Source organism: Salmo salar, chromosome ssa01 (assembly GCF_905237065.1).
Source record: "Salmo salar chromosome ssa01, Ssal_v3.1, whole genome shotgun sequence".
Taxonomy (NCBI): domain Eukaryota; kingdom Metazoa; phylum Chordata; class Actinopteri; order Salmoniformes; family Salmonidae; genus Salmo; species Salmo salar.
The window spans coordinates 8564348-8584290 of NC_059442.1; the positions used below are offsets into that span (position 1 = coordinate 8564348).

At 44.7% G+C, this 19943-nt stretch overlaps 1 protein-coding gene across 1 annotated transcript in view; it reads right to left on the reverse strand.

Moving 5' to 3' along the window:
- LOC106607199 (synaptosomal-associated protein 25-B) overlaps positions 1-19943 on the reverse strand; it is a 71352-nt gene that overhangs the window by 13682 nt on the left and 37727 nt on the right. The window contains exons 3-4 of the mRNA XM_045712837.1: positions 13677-13718; positions 902-950 (exon numbers count right to left, since the gene is read on the reverse strand). Coding sequence (XP_045568793.1) covers positions 902-950; positions 13677-13718 — 91 coding nt within the window. The remainder of the gene's footprint in view (positions 1-901; positions 951-13676; positions 13719-19943) is intronic.

Consider the following 19943-nt stretch of genomic DNA (forward strand, 5'->3'; position numbering starts at 1 on the left):
TTCTCCTGGCTAACCAACCAGTACTATCAAGGTGCTTCTCCTGGCTAACCAACCAGTACTATCAAGCTGCTTCTCCTGGCTAACCAACCAGTACTATCAAGCTGCTTCTGCTGGCTAACCAACCAGTACTATCAAGCTGCTTCTCCTGGCTAACCAACCAGTACTATCAAGCTGCTTCTCCTGCCTAACCAACCAGTACTATCAAGCTGCTTCTCCTGGCTAACCAACCAGTACTATCAAGCTGCTTCTGCTGGCTAACCAACCAGTACTATCAAGCTGCTTCTCCTGCCTAACCAACCAGTACTATCAAGCTGCTTCTCCTGCCTGACACTGTGTTCTTGGGGACCTTCAATCCAGTCTCGGAGTCCTTCGACATCATGGCTTGGTTTTTGCTCTGACATGCACTGTCAACTGTGGGACCTTATATAGACAATTGTGCGCCTTTTCAAATCATGTCTAATCAATTCAATTTACCACAGGTGGTCTCCAAACAAGTTGTAGAAACATCTCAAGGATGATCAATGGAAACAGGATGCACCTTAGCGCAATTTCAAGTCTCATAGCAAAGGGTCTGAATACTTATGTAAATAAGGTATCTGTTTTTTTTTTAAACTTGTTTTGGTTTTCTCATTAAGCGGTATTGTGTGTAGAATGATGAGAATTTTTAGTTTTTTAATCCATTTTAGAATAAGGCTGTAACATAACAAAATGTGGAAAAAGTCAAGGGGTCAGAATACTTTCCGAACTGCACTGTTTTTCCTAAAATCCCGATTTAGAAGATTCACAGAATAAGGAGAGAATATTAAGCAGGAATTCCAACCAGGATTTCTGGAAAACCAGGGATATTTGGGAAAGTGGACAGAATTTTAGAGTGTAATATTGTGTCTCTATAGGGACTTACCTCCCTGCTCATCCAGCATAACCAAAGTCCTGATACCAGCATCTTTACTCTACACACCCCGGGTCAGAAAGACAGGGAAGAAGAGAGGGGAAGGAAGAGAGGAGGAGAAGAAGAGGTGAGATAAAACAGTTCAGTGTGAACAGAAGAGAAATATAATATATATATTATCATCATTATTATTAAATGGAGGGACATTGAGTTAATGCGATCAGTTTCTCAACAGGTATTGATCCAGACATGAGATCATATATATATATGGGACATCAAATCAAATCAAATTTCACTGGTCACATACACATGGTTAGCAGATGTTTATTGCGAGTGTAGTGAAATGCTTGTGCTTCTAGTTCCGACAGTGCAGCAATATCTAACAAGTAATCTAACAATTCCACAACAACTACCTAATACACACAAATCTAAGTAAAGGAATGGAATAAGAATATATACATATAAATATATGGATGAGCAATGACAGAGTGGACGTGGGTTATAGATAGAGTCAGAGCCATGTGTCTAGAGAGTTGGGACAACGTTTAGAATGTTGAATATTGTTCTAATAGACGCAGTAAAAGGGGTCCGGGGTCAGACGTTCCATTGACCAGATTGGCACACATTCAACAAATCTTTTATTTTTTGTAATTATTTTTATTTAACCTTTATTTAACTGATCTAATAAAATGGATATTTGTCAAATCCGTCATGATTTATGTATTGTAACAGACACAAAATGTGGTTACTGAAGTCCGATTTGGATACGTTTGGCTGTTTTCGCTGCATAACATGTAGAAGTTGTTCCTTTTCAGGTTTAGAAGAAGTAACTTCTAAATGCCAACTCCTGTCTGTATACTGTAAGCTGGTTAGCATAGCTAGCATACAGAAATCGGTGGTGGTTGTTAATGTCACTTTTAACTGGAATACAGTTGATTGGTAATGATGACATGAACATGTGTTGGGGTTGACATCCATACAAGCATTATACTCCCATTAATACCTCAACATATTGTCAAATACACATATAAACAATAGCCCTGATAGGAGAGAGAGAGAGGGCCCTGCGGGGAGAGAGAGAGAGAGAGAGAGAGAGGGCCCTGCGGGGAGAGAGAGAGGGGGCCCTGAGAGGAGAGAGAGAGAGAGAGCGCCCTGAGAGGAGAAAGAGAGAGAGCCCTGAGAGGAGAGAGAGAGAGGGCCCTGAGAGGAGAAAGAGAGAGAGAGCGCCCTGAGAGGAGAAAGAGAGAGAGCCCTGAGAGGAGAGAGAGAGAGCCCTCAGAGGAGAGAGGGAGTGCCCTGAGAGGAGAGAGAGAGAGAGCCCTGAGAGGAGAGAGGGAGAGCCCTCAGAGGAGAGAGGGAGTGCCCTGAGAGGAGAGAGGGAGAGCCCTGAGAGGAGAGAGGGAGTGCCCTGTGGGGAGAGAGAGACCTGAGAGGAGAGAGAGAGCCCTGAGAGGAGAGAGAGAAAGCCCTGTGGGGAGAGAGAGAAAGCCCTGCGGGGAGAGAGGGCCCTGCGGGAGAGAGAGAGCCCTGCGGGGGGAGAGGGAGAGCACTGAGAGGAGAGAGAGAAAGCCCTGTGGGGAGAGAGGGAGAGCACTGAGAGAAGAGAGGGAGAGCCCAGAGAGGAGAGAGAGCCCTAAGAGGAGAGAAAGCCCTGCAGGGAGAGAGAGAGCCCTGCGGGGGAGAGAGAGCCCTGCGGGGGGAGAGAGAGCCCTGCGGGGAGAGGGAGTGCCCTGAGGGAAGAGAGAGAGAGCTCTGCGGGGAGAGAGAGAGCCCTGCAGGGAGAGAGAGAGCCCTGAGAGAAGAGAGGGAGAGCCCTGTGGGAAGAGAGGGAGTGCCCTGAGAGAAGAGAGGGAGAGCCCTGCGGGGAGAGAGAGAGCCCTGAGAGGAGAGAGAGAGCCCTGCAGGGAGAGAGAGAGCCCTGAGAGGAGAGAGAGAGCCCTGCGGGGAGAGAGAGAGCCCTGTGGGGAGAGAGAGCCCTGAGACAAGAGAGGGAGAGTCCTGAGAGGAGAGAGGGAGAGCCCTGAGGGAAGAGAGGGAGTGCCCTGAGAGAAGAGAGGGAGAGCCCTGCGGTAGAGAGAGAGCCCTGCGGGGAGAGAGAGAGCCCTGAGAGGAGAGAGAGAGCCCTGAGAGGAGAGAGAGAGAGCCCTGAGAGGAGAGAGAGAGAGCCCTGAGAGGAGAGAGAGAGAGAGAGCCCTGAGAGGAGAGAGAGAGAGCCCTGAGAGGAGAGAGAGAGAGAGAGCCCTGAGAGTAGAGAGAGAGACCTGAGAGGAGAGCGCTCCAAAATGGCACCCTATATAGTGCACTGCATTTGGCCAGAGAGGCTCTATCATCCCCTATATAGTAGCCTAGTATACTGGTTGCCATGTTGTACGCAACCCAGCCACTCAAGGGGCATTATTAGATAAGAGGGCAAAGGTTGAATGAAGACCACCGTAATGACATCAGACAGCTGGAGATGGGCAGCACCGCTGTCATATAACTTGCAAGGTCAGCTGTTTATGAAATACGAGGCTGAGGCTCAGATGCCCTGTCCTAGTTTGACCCTCCTACTAGATACATGGAAAATAGCACTGATTTCCAAATTAGATGGATCTATTCATGCCCTGTTGTGTGGAAGATGAGATGTTTTATAGATCACATCATCTGCACAGTGACTTACTATTGCCTACAGTAATGAACCATCAGGTATATAGCAGAGGGTATAGGAGGATGGACTCATCGAGAGAGAAAAATAAATCTTAGTGACTTGGGGAGCAATTGTCATCGATTTTATCGCCGTCTCCTGTACTGACCTTCAGTCGCTATGACAATGACCTCGCCAAGCCCCCCTCCCCTGTATGCCCTCGCTGCTCAGCCATTTGTCAGCCAGAGTCAATTGCACACCGTATGATATTCATGGCGTGAATGATTTAGTACATGTAATTCCAATACAGCTAGCAAACACACACATAGATCTTTTTTCCTTTTTTTCTTTATTTCACCTTTTATTTAACCAGGTAGGCAAGTTGAGAACAAGTTCTCATTTACAATTGCGACCTGGCCAAGATAAAGCAAGCAGTTTGACACATACAACAACACAGTTACACATGGAGTAAAACAAACATACAGTCAATAATATAGTAGAAAAATAAGTCTATATACAAAGTGAGCAAATGAGGTGAGATAAGGGAGGTAAAGGCAAAAAAGGCCATGGTGGCGAAGTAAATACAATATAGCAAGTAAAACACTGGAATGGTAGATTTGCAGTGGAAGAAAGTGCAAAGTAAAAATATAAATAATGGGGTGCAAAGGAGCAAAATAAATAAATAAATACAGTAGGGGAAGCGGTAGTTGTTTGGGCTAAATTATAGATGGGCTATGTACAGGTGCAGTAATCTGTGAGCTGCTCTGACAGCTGGTGCTTAAAGCTAGTGAGGGAGATAAGTGTTTCCAGTTTCAGAGATTTTTGTAGTTCGTTCCAGTCATTGGCAGCAGAGAACTGGAAGGTGAGGCGGCCGAAGGAGGAATTGGCTTTGGGGGTGACCAGAGAGATATACCTGCTGGAGCGCATGCTACAGGTGGGTGCTGCTATGGTGACCAGTGAGCTGAGATAAGGGGGAACTTTACCTAGCAGGGTCTTGTAGATGACCTAGAGCCAGTGGGTTTGGCGACGAGTATGAAGCGAGGGCCAGCCAACGAGAGCGTACAGGTCGCAGTGGTGGGTAGTATATGGGGCTTTGGTGACAAAACGGATGGCACTGTGATAGACTGCATCCAATTTATTGAGTAGGGTGTTGGAGGCTATTTTGTAAATGACATCGCCGAAGTCGAGGATCGGTAGGATGGTCAGTTTTACGAGGGTATGTTTGGCAGCATGAGTAAAAGATGCTTTGTTGCGAAATAGGAAACCAATTGTAGATTTAACTTTGGATTGGAGATGTTTGATGTGAGTCTGGAAGGAGAGTTTACAGTCTAACCAGACACCTAGGTATTTGTAGTTGTCCACATATTCTAAGTCAGAACCGTCCAGAGTAGTGATACTGGACGGGCGGGCAGGTGCGGGCAGCGATCGGTTGAAGAGCATGCATTTAGTTTTACTTGTGTTTAGGAGCAGTTGGAGACCACGGAAGGAGAGTTGTATGGCATTGAAGCTCGTCTGGAGGGTAGTTAACACAGTGTCCAAAGAAGGGCCAGAAATATACAGAATGGTGTCGTCTGCGTAGAGGTGGATCAGAGACTCACCAGCAGCAAGAGCGACATCAGAGTCGGCCCAAGAATTGAACCCTGTGGCACCCCCATAGAGATTGCCAGAGGCCCGGACAACAGGCCCTCCGATTTGACACACTGAACTCTATCAGAGAAGTAGTTGGTGAACCAGGCGAGGCAATCATTTGAGAAACCAAGGCTATTGAGTCTGCCGATGAGGATGTGGCCAGGTCAATGAATACGGCTGCACAGTATTGTTTCTTATCGATGGCGGTTAAGATATCGTTTAGGACCTTGAGCATGGCTGAGGTGCACCCATGACCAGCTTTGAAACCAGATTGCATAACGGAGAAGGTGCGGTGGGATTCGAAATGGTCGGTAATCTGTTTGTTGACTTTGCTTTCGTTGACTTTAGAAAGGCAGGGTAGGATAGATATAGGTCTGTAGCAGTTTGGGTCAAGAGTGTCCCCCCCTTTGAAGAGGGGTATGACCGAAGCTGCTTTCCAATCTTTGGGAATCTCAGACGACACGAAAGAGAGGTTGAACAGGCTAGTAATAGGGGTTGCAACAATTTCGGCAGATCATTTTAGAAAGAAAGGGTCCAGATTGTCTAGCCCAGCTGATTTGTAGGAGTCCAGATTTTGCAGCTCTTTCAGAACATCAGCTGACTGGATTTGGGAGAAGGAGAAATGGGGAAGGCTTGGACGAGATGCTGTGGGGGGTGCAGTGCTGTTGACCGGGGTAGGGGTAGCCAGGTGGAAAGCATGGCCAGCCGTAGAGAAATGCATATTGAAATTCTCAATTATAGTGGATTTATCGGTGGTGACAGAGTTTCCTAGCCTCAGTGCAGTGGGCAGCTGGGAGGAGGTGCTCTTATTCTCCATGGACTTTACAGTGTCCCAGAACTTTTTTGAGTTTGTGTTGCAGGAAGCAAATTTCTGCTTGAAAAAGCTAGCCTTGGCTTTTCTAACTGCCTGTGTCTATTGGTTTCTAACTTCCTGAAAAGTTGCATATCACGGGGGCTGTTTGATGCTAATGCAGAACGCCACAGGATGTTTTTGTGTTGGTTAAGGGCAGTCAGGTCTGGAGAGAACCAAGGGCTATATCTGTTCCTGGTTCTAAATTTCTTGAATGGGGCATGCTTATTTAAGATGGTGAGGAAGGCATTTTTTTTTAAATAACCAGGCATCCTCTACTGAAGGGATCAGGTCAATATCCTTCCAGGATACCCGGGCCAGGTCGATTAGAAAGGCCTGCTCGCTGAAATGTTTCAGGGAGTGTTTGACAGTGATGAGTGGAGGTCGTTTGACCGCTGACCCATTACGGATGCAGGCAAAGAGGCAATGATCGCTGAGATCTTGGTTGAAAACAGCAGAGGTGTATTTAGAAGGCAAGTTGGTTAGGATGATATCTATGAGGGTGCCCGTGTTTACGGCTTTGGGGTGGTACCTGGTAGGTTCATTGATCATTTGTGTGAGATTGAGGGCATCAAGCTTAGATTGTAGGATGGCTGGGGTGTTAAGCATGTCCCAGTTTAGGTCACCTAGCAGCACGAGCTCTGAAGATAGATGGGGGGCAATCAGTTCACATATGGTGTCCAGAGCACAGCTGGGGGCAGAGGGTGGTCTATAGCAGGTGGCAACTGTGAGAGACGTGTTTTTAGAGAGGTGGATTTTTAAAAGTAGAAGTTCAAATTGTTTGGGTACAGACCTGGATAGTAGGACAGAACTCTGCAGGCTATCTCTACAGTAGATTGCAACACCGCCTCCTTTGGCCGTTCTATCTTGTCTGAAAATGTTGTAGTTAGGGATGGAGATTTCAGAGTTTTTGGTGGTCTTCCAAAGCCAGGATTCAGACACGGCTAGGACATCCGGGTTGGCAGAGTGTGCTAAAGCAGTGAATAAAACAAACTTATGGAGGAGGCTTCTAATACTAACATGCATGAAACCAAGGCTATTACGGTTACAGAAGTCATCAAAAGAGAGCGCCTGGGGAATAGGAGTGGAGCTAGGCACTGCAGGGCCTGGATTCACCTCTACATTGCCAGAGGAACAGAGGAGGAGTAGGATAAGGGTACGGCTAAAAGGTATGAGAATTGGTCGTCTAGGACATCCGGAACAGAGAGTAAAAGGAGCAGGTTTCTTGGGGCGATAAAATAGCTTCAAGGTATAATGTACAGACAAAGGTACGGTAGGATGTGAATACAGTGGAGGTAAACCTAGGCATTGAGTGATGATGAGAGAGATATTGTCTCTAGAAACATCATTGAAACCAGGTGATGTCATCGCATGTGTGGGTGGTGGAACTGAGAGGTTGGATAAGGTATAATGAGCAGGGCTAGAGGCTCTACAGTGAAATAAGCCAATAAACACTAACCAGAACAGCAATGGACAAGGCATATTGACATTAAGGAGAGGCATGCTTAGCCAAGTGATCAAAAGGGTCCAGTGAGTAGTGAGGTCAGTTGCTGTCATGGCGATTCAGACAGCTAGCCGGGTCATAGGTAGCAAGCTGGCAGAAGATGGAGGGAGGTCTGTTTTTAGCCACCTTGTGCGTTTCCGTCGGTAGATTAGTGGGGTTCCGTGTGGTAGAGGGGACCAATCCAATTGGCAAAATAGTTATAGTTATAGTGGCCCAAGAAAATTGTCCGATAGACCTATTCAGATAGCAGCCGATAAAACAGCTAACGATTAGCCGGCCGCAGATGGGCGATCAGGTTACGTCGCGACGGAGGGGCCAGTTGGATAACTCCCTCGGGCAGATAACGTCGGTAGTCCAGTCGTGAAGGCCCGATGGGGCTCCGCATCGGCAGTAAAACGGGTCCGGATAGGTGATTGTAGCCCAGGAGTGGCTGATGGAACTCTTCAGCTGGCTAGCTCCGGAATAATTTATGTTAGCTCCGGGACCGACGTTAGCCAATAGTCACTCGGATAGCAGCTAGCTAGCTGCAAGATCCAGGTGTAAATGTCCAGAGCCTGCGATAGAAATCCGGGGATATGAAGAGAAAATAGGTCCGGTATGTTCTGCTCTGAGTCGCATTGTACAAAACTGGCGGTAGCTTTTTGAGCTAAGGGATAGCTGATGACCGCCAACCGTGGTTAGCTGAACTCCAACGTTAGCTAGTGAACTGGCTAACTTCTGGCTAGCGTGGATTTCAGATTTGAGGTAAATAATATCTTTCTTTTTTTACTTGGTGAGGCTGGTTGCAGCAGAGTGTTTTGAAGTTGAGTTTTTAGAAGAAAATATATAAAAAGATATGCGAAGATAAAAAAAAAAAACACTGGACACGACAAGACGAGGACAAAGGACGTCTGACTGCTATGCCATCTTGGATAATAAGAGGGATAATATGAGAAATGAGGAGGAAGTAGGCCTATGAGACATGGAAATAGACTTGATAGCACCAGATGCTTCTTTCCAACATGTATTATTTATGGATCAATTTTACACAACGACCCAATTACATGGAGACAGTATTACTGTGTGTTAGACAGGCATTGAAGCTGCTTCTGTCCCACCAAGCATTCAGTAAGGGCAGGCCAGATTTCAGAAGTGTTTTCACCATAGATATGTTGTCTATGGTTTGCACCGGGTGCAAAGTTTTCAGCTTTGGTCAGTGTCACCTTGTTTACACACTAAAATCTGGGCCAAGTTTTTCAAAATTCTACAATCTGGACTATCTTCTTCAATGTCTGTCTGTCTGTCTGTCTGTCTGTCTGTCTGTCTGTCTGTCTGTCTGTCTGTCTGTCTGTCTGTCTGTCTGTCTGTCTGTCTGTCTGTCTGTCTGTCTGTCTGTCTGTGAGAGAGATTAGGGGTTTACAGATGTCCATCAGATCCCGTCTCTCTGGAGACAGCCACCAACCAGCAGCATTGATTATTTTCCTCATGCTCTCTCCCTCCACCACTTCCACAGTCCTGATATAACAGACTTTATAATACTGTCTCTCTCCCTCCACCACTTCCACAGAGTCCTGATATAACAGACTTTATAATACTGTCTCTCTCCCTCCACCACTTCCACAGAGTCCTGATATAACAGACTTTATAATACTGTCTCTCTCTCCTCATCTTGAACGGCTCAAAGCTTATATAGACTGATAGATTTAACCCCTCCGTCACTGGTTTGTTCTGTGAGGACAGACACTGGGAGACGAGAAGCAAGTACAGGGAGTGAACAATTAATAACGGACACGAAACGAAACAAGGACAGCGTCTGGACTGGGGAAACAAAACCACATTAATGCAGACACGGGGAAAAAAACTGAGGAAGTGACAGATATAGGGGAGGCAATCAATAAGGTAATAGAGTCCAGGTGAGTTCCATGAAGCGCTGATGCACGTAACGATGGTGACAGGTATGTGTAATGACAGGCCGCCTGGCGCCCTGGAGCGCCAGAGAGGGGGAGCAGGAGCAGGCATGACATGTTCAAATCCTTGGATTGAAATATTCATCTGGAATTTATGCCTGATGCTTCACTGAATGTTAAACAGGTGGTCCCACCAGCATCATCACGGGTCAAGTGATGTATATACTGTAGCTCCAGATAAAGCTCTTTGATAAATGAATAAACCGCAAATCTATGTCATCTCAGTCAATGACAACATTATTAGAGTTATTTATAACTGAGGGTAACTCAGTTTATTGGGGCTGAGTAAAGCTAGACTAGAGTGTTATAATGCTGCATAACAGGGCGGCTCAGAGGATAACTCAGTTTATTGGGGCTGAGTAAAGCTAGACTAGAGTGTTATAATGCTGCATAACAGGGCGGCTCAGAGGATAACTCAGTTTATTGGGGCTGAGTAAAGCTAGACTAGAGTGTTATAATGCTGCATAACAGGGCGGCTCAGAGGATAACTCAGTTTATTGGGGCTGAGTAAAGCTAGACTAGAGTGTTATAATGCTGCATAACAGGGCGGCTCAGTGGTAACTCAGTTTATTGGGGCTGAGTAAAGCTAGACTAGAGTGTTATAATGCTGCATAACAGGGCGGCTCAGAAGAAAACTCAGTTTATTGGGGCTGAGTAAAGCTAGACTAGAGTGTTATAATGCTGCATAACAGGGCGGCTCAGTGGGTAACTCAGTTTATTGGGGCTGAGTAAAGCTAGACTATAGGCCAGAGGCAGAGCCGACAACATTACATCAGACAGATGGATAACCCAACACTAACCACATTCACAACCTCTATAAAGCGTAACATCACTCCATCAGTCAAAGAGAGCACTTAAGTCTAGGACCAAAAGCCTCCTCAAAAGCTTCTACCCCCCAAGTCATAAAACTGCTGAACAATTAATAAAATGGCCACCGGACTATTTACATAGATCTCCCTCCCTTTTGTACACTGCTGCTACTCGCTGTTTATTATCTATGCATAGTCACTTCACCCCCACCTACATGTACAAATTACCTCAACTAACCTGTACCCCCGCACACTGACTCGGTACCGGTACCCCTCTGTATACAGCCTCGTTATTGTAAATTCTTATTGTGTTACTTTTTATTCAAATATTCTTTTTTTACTTTAGTCTATTTGGTAAATTTTTTCTTAACTCTTCTTGAAATGCACTGTTGGTTAAGGGCTTGTAAGTATCAATTTCACGGTAAGGTCTACATACGGTAAGGTCTATGTGACAAATAAAGTGTGATTTGATTTGAGCAGCGCTGAACAGATACTCTCCCTGCACCGATAATCTTGCCTGATTGTATTAGCCTAGTGTTGAAGATTTCAAAGCCCACACAACACAGGGAAAGCACTTGTTCAACTCTCACGCTGTTAGTGGGAGAGCACTTGTTCAACTCTCACGCTGTTAGTGGGAGAGCACTTGTTCAACTCTCACGCTGTTAGTGGGAGAGCACTTGTTCAACTCTCACGCTGTTAGTGGGAGAGCACTTGTTCAACTCTCACGCTGTTAGTGGGAGAGCACTTGTTCAACTCTCACGCTGTTAGTGGGAGAGCACTTGTTCAACTCTCACGCTGTTAGTGGGAGAGCACTTGTTCAACTCTCACGCTGTTAGTGGGAGAGCACTTGTTCAACTCTCACGCTGTTAGTGGGAGAGCACTTGTTCAACTCTCACGCTGTTAGTGGGAGAGCACTTGTTCAACTCTCACGCTGTTAGTGGGAGAGCACTTGTTCAACTCTCACCCTGTTAGTGTTCCTGTGCTACAGAGGATAGTTGATAGAGTATTAACCTGTGTGGGTGGGGTGGGTTTCTCATTGCCTCGGTAGCTAAAGTAATATGTTATTTATCTCCACAACCCAGCCTCATAGCCGTGAAAGAGTTACAATTATAAAAGTGATGTTTTGATGTCAATCTTCAATGTGTGAATGAACAACAATATTGGAACAAAGAACACACTATTCCAGGATTTGTAATCAAATCAAAGTTTATTTGTCACGTGCGCCGAATACAACCTTACAGTGAAATGCTAACTTACATGCTCTAACCAATATTGCAAAAAAAGTAAGTAAAGTAAAGAAGTAAAGAAATAAAACAACAGTAAAAATACAGGCTATATACAGTAGCGAGGCTATATACAGACACCGGTTAGTCAGGCTGATTGAGGTAGTATGTACATATGGTTAAAGTGACTATGCATATATGACATACTACTTATGCACATAGTCCTTTGATAAACCCCACCCCTTCAGAGCTTTAGCTGGTGGAGCATTACCATATTTATTTAACTAGGCAAGTCAGTTAAGAACAAATTCTTATTTTCAATGACGGCCTAGGAATTGCCTTGTTCAGAACAACAGATTTGTACCTTGTCAGCTCAGGGATTCGAACTTGCAACCTTTCGATTACTAGTCCAACGCTTTAACCACTAGGCTACACCGCCCCAGGCCCAGGATTATATGGACCATGGAGAGACTGTGCTGTCTCTCCATGGTCCAGCTCTACTTTACAGACAGCCAGGGTGATGTATGTGCCTATATCCCCTGGATGAGACCATCTGGGGAGTCACATTGAGAGCTACTCATGCATAATACATGCTGGGATATTGACCCTTCATCCTCTGTCTGTCTATACCGTTTAAAGCACTCAGGAAACAGATACAGCCACAGATTGACAGTACATTTAAAAATCACTACTCAGCCATTTGTCTTCCGGCAAGTAGGAGTGATGCTAGTCCCTCGACTGGGCAGAGTCACGCTCTATGATGTAAGGAGATGTGCTATTTTACAGAAACATTAATGTAATCAAACCAGGACCAAACTCTCCATTCACCTTAAAGGAAGTACAGCCGCTTACATCCTATCAGGAAATTAGATCTGTCTCTCAATTTGAATAAAAACACTGTGTGGTGTGGTGTGTGGTGTGTGCTGTGTGGTGTGGTGTGTGCTGTGGTGTGTGTGCTGTGGTGTGCTGTGGTGTGTGGTGTGTGTATGTGGTGTGTGCTGTGTGGTGTGGTGTGTGCTGTGCTGTGTGGATGTGGTGTGTGTATGTGGTGTGTGGTGTGGTGTGTGTATATGGTGTGTGGTGTGGTGTGTGCTGTGTGGATGTGGTGTGTGCTGTGCTGTGTGGATGTGGTGTGTATGTGGTGTGTGGTGTGGTGTGTGCTGTGTGGATATGTGGTGTGTGCTGTGTGGTGTGGTGTGTGCTGTGCTGTGTGGATGTGGTGTGGTGTGTGCTGTGTGGATGTGGTGTGTGGTGTGTGCTGTGGTGTGTGGATGTGGTGTGTGTGTGCATGTGTGGTGTGTGGTGTGTAGTGTGTGGTGTGAATGTGTGGTGTGTGGTGTGTATGTGTGGTGTGTGTATGTGTGGTGTGTGTATGTGTGGTGTGCGGTGTGTTGTGTGTGGTGTGTATATGTGGTGTGTATGTGTGGTGTGTGTAGTGTGTGGTGTGCGGTGTGTAGTGTGTGGTGTGTAGTGTGTATGTGTGGTGTGTAGTGTGTATGTGTGGTGTGTGTATGTGTGGTGTGCGGTGTGTAGTGTGGTGTGTATGTGTGGTGTGTGTATGTGTGGTGTGCGGTGTGTAGTGTGTGGTGTGTATGTGTGGTGTGTATGTGTGGTGTGTGTATGTGTGGTGTGTAGTGTGTGGTGTGTATGTGTGGTGTGTGGTGTGTAGTGTGAATGTGTGGTGTGTGGTGTGTGCTGTGTGTATGTGTGGTGTGTGGTGTGTAGTGTGATGTGTGGTGTGTATGTGTGGTGTGTGGTGTGTAGTGTGGTGTGTATGTGTGATGTGTGGTGTGTATGTGTGGTGTGTAGTATGATGTGTATGTGTGGTGTGTAGTGTGGTGTGTATGTGTGATGTGTGGTGTGTATGTGTGGTGTGTAGTGTGATGTGTATGTGTGATGTGTGGTGTGTATGTGTGGTGTGTGGTATGATGTGTGGTGTGTGGTGTGTGGTGTGTAGTGTGTTGTGTATGTGTGATGTGTGGTGTGTATGTGTGGTGTGTAGTGTGATGTGTGGTGTGTGGTGTGTGGTGTGTAGTGTGTTGTGTATGTGTGATGTGTGGTGTGTATGTGTGGTGTGTAGTGTGATGTGTATGTGTGGTGTGTGGTGTGTAGTGTGTATGTGTGATGTGTGGTGTGTATGTGTGATGTGTGGTGTGATGTGTATGTGTGGTGTGTAGTGTGGGTAATGTTAAGTTGACCTTACCTCCTCCACCATGGCCAGCATGCGCCGAGTGCTCTCCAGTGACTGTGGAGAGAAAAGACCCATATTAGAGAGTTGTCAGATGAATCTCTTCTCTACTACTGTACCATACCACACACCTGGTGATGAACACACCTGGAATTGAACACACCTGGTAATGAATAGACCTGTAACCAGTGCTGGTATCAACTCTATTGAATCCATTTCATAAACAAAATAATCATTACATAATACAAAAAGTAAATAATAATCGGATCCCCTCCTGTGTTGACTGGGTTAGTATTTCAGCTCTGTATTCCAGCACTTTGGATTTGAAATGATACAATGACTACGAGGTTAAAGTTCAGATTGTCAGCTTTAATTTGAGGGTATTTTCATCCATATCGGGTGAACTGTTTAGAAATTACAACGCTGGTGTACAGAGCCAAAACAACAACAATCGAGTCACTGTGCCAATATTTGGAGCTCCCGGTCTATAGGAGGATGTGCCATTAACATGGATACAGTGAGCTACCAAGTCTTCACATTCCCACTGAATGTATCACCTGTTCTCCTCACTCTTCCCTCCCTCCTTTTCCAACAATCTGCTTTTACATACCTATATTTCCTTCTAAATGTCTCCCTCCCTCCCTCACACCCTCCACTCTCCCTCCCTCCCTCCCTCCCTCCCTCCACTTCTCTAATCTCTCCCCCTCTCCTGTCTCCCTCTCTCTCCAGAGCCTGGCTGGATTACATTATCTCTTCATGAATGTTTAATAGGTCCATTTGAGCTAGTCTATTATTCTGCCGATCTGAATGAAGGCTGCACCCCACTCCTTAGAAAAGGACAGGCCAGAGAGATGTACAGTTAACACTGTCTAAAACCTCACCCACAGCAAAACACCCACAGCAAAACCACAGGGACATAGACACAGTAGGACACATAACCATGATACTTAGTTTATGGCAAATATAGTTTATGGCTGACTAACGGTAGTTGAAAAGCAGGGCTCGATGACAGAGGAGAATAGTGAGAGAATAACAGTGACGTGGATAGCAAGACAACTGAGCCAGGGATTATTAATGTGAGATTATTAATGGGGGATTGTTAATGTGAGATTTCTAACGCATTGTCAATCTGTGATCAAATGAACCCAAGGACAGTGGGCTACATGCGACAGTTGTGAAGTAAGGGTGAGATATTAGACAATGCCTTCTGTTACCGACCTCAGATGCCAGACGTTCACCCTGCGGGGCGACAGACGGGGGAATTATAATAATGCATCATATTACACTTTTCTCAAAGACACATGATAGGTCACGAGACAGGAGATGCATCTTTGTTGATCTGTGATTATATCAAATGTTGTCATCTTTTTGACTACCAACCCAGAGCAGACCGACAGCCATTTTGGAAAGACTCCTTCCTGTGCCGTGCCAGGTTCCCCCGCCCCCACTAGCAGGCCCAAATACTCAAGTGCTCTTGACACAAAGTGGGATTTGGCTGACAAATCAGTCCATGGCTGGTTGTCTGTTATTATTGACCCCTGGCAGGCAGTCCTAGTGCTGGCTCTACCTCAAAGAATCAACAAAGGTCCTATCATAATCTATATAAAGATGAGATCTCTTTCTCTCCATGGAAGCCAAATGGGTATACTGTTAGACAGTGTTCAATAGATACAGTTAAATAAATATGGATCAGCATCAATGAGCTTTATAAAAAAAATAGTCCTATTGTGATTTACATACACAGATTTGATCTCTTTCTATCCTTGGAAACCAAAACACAGTGCTCAATATAAGTCCAAAGCTGATTGACATATTGAGTGACCAAGCTGTGTAAACACAGCAGGGTCTGGTTGACTCAGCTTAGTTTAGAGCAATACAGCCTATTTATAGTCAAACAGCACTCAAACATTATTCTAATTCATGACTTGCAAAGCCCCAGATAGGCTGTCTGCCGTTAGGTACGTATTACAGTGTAGCTAAAATGGGACAAAATAGTTGATAGAGCTCTGATACGGAACAGATGTCTAGTTGATAGAGCTCTGATACAGAACAGATGTCTAGTTGATAGAGCTCTGATGTGGAACAGATGTCTAGTTGATAGAGCTCTGATACGGACCAGATGTCTAGTTGATAGAGCTCTGATACGGAACAGATGTCTAGTTGATAGAGCTCTGATGTGGAACAGATGTCTAGTTGATAGAGCTCTGATGTGGAACAGATGTCTAGTTGATAGAGCTCTGATACGGAACAGATGTCTAGTTGATAGAGCTCTGATACGGAACAGATGTCTAGTTGATAGAGCTCTGATACGGAACAGATGTCTAGTTGATCGAGCTCTGATACAGAACAGATGTCTAGTTGATAGAGCTCTGATACAGAACAGATGTCTAGTTGATAGAGCTCTGATACAGCACAGATGTCTAGTTGTTAGAGCTCTGATGTGGAACAGATGTCTAGTTGATAGAGCTCTGATGTGGAACAGATGTCTAGTTGATAGAGCTCTGATACAGAACAGATGTCTAGTTGATAGAGCTCTGATACAGAACAGATGTCTAGTTGATAGAGCTCTGATGTGGAACAGATGTCTAGTTGATAGAGCTCTGATACAGAACAGATGTCTCGTTGATAGAGCTCTGATACGGAACAGATGTCTAGTTGATAGAGCTCTGATGTGGAACAGATGTCTAGTTGATAGAGCTCTGATGTGGAACAGATGTCTAGTTGATAGAGCTCTGATACAGAACAGATGTCTAGTTGATAGAGCTCTGATGTGGAACAGATGTCTAGTTGATAGAGCTCTGATACAGAACAGATGTCTAATTGATAGAGCTCTGATACGGAACAGATGTCTAGTTGATAGAGCTCTGATACAGAACAGATGTCTAGTTGATAGAGCTCTGATACAGAACAGATGTCTAGTTGATAGAGCTCTGATACAGAACAGATGTCTAGTTGATAGAGCTCTGATACAGAACAGATGTCTAGTTGATAGAGCTCTGATACAGAACAGATGTCTAGTTGATAGAGCTCTGATACGGAACAGATGTCTAGTTGATAGAGCTCTGATACGGAACAGATGTCTAGTTGATAGAGCTCTGATGTGGAACAGATGTCTAGTTGATAGAGCTCTGATGTGGAACAGATGTCTAGTTGATAGAGCTCTGATACGGAACAGATGTCTAGTTGATAGAGCTCTGATACGGAACAGATGTCTAGTTGATAGAGCTCTGATACGGAACAGATGTCTAGTTGATAGTGCTCTGATACAGAACAGATGTCTAGTTGATAGAGCTCTGATACAGAACAGATATCTAGTTGATAGAGCTCTGATACAGAACAGATGTCTAGTTGATAGAGCTCTGATGTGGAACAGATGTCTAGTTGATAGAGCTCTGATGTGGAACAGATGTCTAGTTGATAGAGCTCTGATACAGCACAGATGTCTAGTTGTTAGAGCTCTGATGTGGAACAGATGTCTAGTTGATAGAGCTCTGATGTGGAACAGATGTCTAGTTGATAGAGCTCTGATACAGAACAGATGTCTAGTTGTTAGAGCTCTGATGTGGAACAGATGTCTAGTTGATAGAGCTCTGATGTGGAACAGATGTCTAGTTGATAGAGCTCTGATGTGGAACAGATGTCTAGTTGATAGAGCTCTGATGTGGAACAGATGTCTAGTTGATAGAGCTCTGATGTGGAACAGATGTCTAGTTGATGGAGGTCTGATGTGGAACAGATGTCTAGTTGATAGAGCTCTGATACAGAACAGATGTCTAGTTGATAGAGCTCTGATACAGAACAGATGTCTAGTTGATAGAGCTCTGATGTGGAACAGATGTCTAGTTGATAGAGCTCTGATACAGAACAGATGTCTAGTTGATAGAGCTCTGATACAGAACAGATGTCTAGTTGATAGAGCTCTGATGTGGAACAGATGTCTAGTTGATAGAGCTCTGATACAGAACAGATGTCTCGTTGATAGAGCTCTGATACGGAACAGATGTCTAGTTGATAGAGCTCTGATGTGGAACAGATGTCTAGTTGATAGAGCTCTGATGTGGAACAGATGTCTAGTTGATAGAGCTCTGATACAGAACAGATGTCTAGTTGATAGAGCTCTGATGTGGAACAGATGTCTAGTTGATAGAGCTCTGATACAGAACAGATGTCTAATTGATAGAGCTCTGATACGGAACAGATGTCTAGTTGATAGAGCTCTGATACAGAACAGATGTCTAGTTGATAGAGCTCTGATACAGAACAGATGTCTAGTTGATAGAGCTCTGATACAGAACAGATGTCTAGTTGATAGAGCTCTGATACAGAACAGATGTCTAGTTGATAGAGCTCTGATACAGAACAGATGTCTAGTTGATAGAGCTCTGATACAGAACAGATGTCTAGTTGATAGAGCTCGGATACAGAACAGATGTCTAGTTGATAGAGCTCTGATACAGAACAGATGTCTAGTTGATAGAGCTCTGATACAGAACAGATGTCTAGTTGATAGAGCTCTGATACAGAACAGATGTCTAGTTGATAGAGCTCTGATACAGAACAGATGTCTAGTTGATAGAGCTCTGATACAGAACAGATGTCTAGTTGATAGAGCTCTGATACAGAACAGATGTCTAGTTGATAGAGCTCTGATACAGAACAGATGTCTAGTTGATAGAGCTCTAATACAGAACAGATGTCTAGTTGATAGAGCTCTGATACGGAACAGATGTCTAGTTGATAGAGCTCTTATACGGAACAGATGTCTAGTTGATAGAGCTCTGATACGGAACAGATGTCTCAGTTGATAGAGCTCTGATACAGAACAGATGTCTAGTTGATAGAGCTCTGATGTGGAACAGATGTCTAGTTGAAAGAGATCTGATGTGGAACAGATGTCTAGTTGATGGAGCTCTGATACAGAACAGATGTCTAGTTGATAGAGCTCTGATGTGGAACAGATGTCTAGTTGATAGAGCTCTGATACGGAACAGATGTCTAGTTGATAGAGCTCTGATACGGAACACATGTCTAGTTGATAGAGCTCTGATGTGGAACAGATGTCTAGTTGATAGAGCTCTGATACAGAACAGATGTCTAGTTGATAGAGCTCTGATACAGAACAGATGTCTAGTTGATAGAGCTCTGATGTGGAACAGATGTCTAGTTGATAGAGCTCTGATACAGAACAGATGTCTAGTTGATAGAGCTCTGATACGGAACAGATGTCTAGTTGATAGAGCTCTGATACAGAACAGATGTCTAGTTGATAGAGCTCTGATACGGAACAGATGTCTAGTTGATAGAGCTCTGATACGGAACACATGTCTAGTTGATAGAGCTCTGATGTGGAACAGATGTCTAGTTGATAGAGCTCTGATGTGGAACAGATGTCTAGTTGATAGAGCTCTGATACAGCACAGATGTCTAGTTGTTAGAGCTCTGATGTGGAACAGATGTCTAGTTGATAGAGCTCTGATGTGGAACAGATGTCTAGTTGATAGAGCTCTGATACAGAACAGATGTCTAGTTGTTAGAGCTCTGATGTGGAACAGATGTCTAGTTGATAGAGCTCTGATGTGGAACAGATGTCTAGTTGATAGAGCTCTGATGTGGAACAGATGTCTAGTTGATAGAGCTCTGATGTGGAACAGATGTCTAGTTGATAGAGCTCTGATGTGGAACAGATGTCTAGTTGATGGAGGTCTGATGTGGAACAGATGTCTAGTTGATAGAGCTCTGATACAGAACAGATGTCTAGTTGATAGAGCTCTGATACAGAACAGATGTCTAGTTGATAGAGCTCTGATGTGGAACAGATGTCTAGTTGATAGAGCTCTGATACAGAACAGATGTCTAGTTGATAGAGCTCTGATACAGAACAGATGTCTAGTTGATAGAGCTCTGATGTGGAACAGATGTCTAGTTGATAGAGCTCTGATACAGAACAGATGTCTCGTTGATAGAGCTCTGATACGGAACAGATGTCTAGTTGATAGAGCTCTGATGTGGAACAGATGTCTAGTTGATAGAGCTCTGATGTGGAACAGATGTCTAGTTGATAGAGCTCTGATACAGAACAGATGTCTAGTTGATAGAGCTCTGATGTGGAACAGATGTCTAGTTGATAGAGCTCTGATACAGAACAGATGTCTAGTTGATAGAGCTCTGATACGGAACAGATGTCTAGTTGATAGAGCTCTGATACAGAACAGATGTCTAGTTGATAGAGCTCTGATACAGAACAGATGTCTAGTTGATAGAGCTCTGATACAGAACAGATGT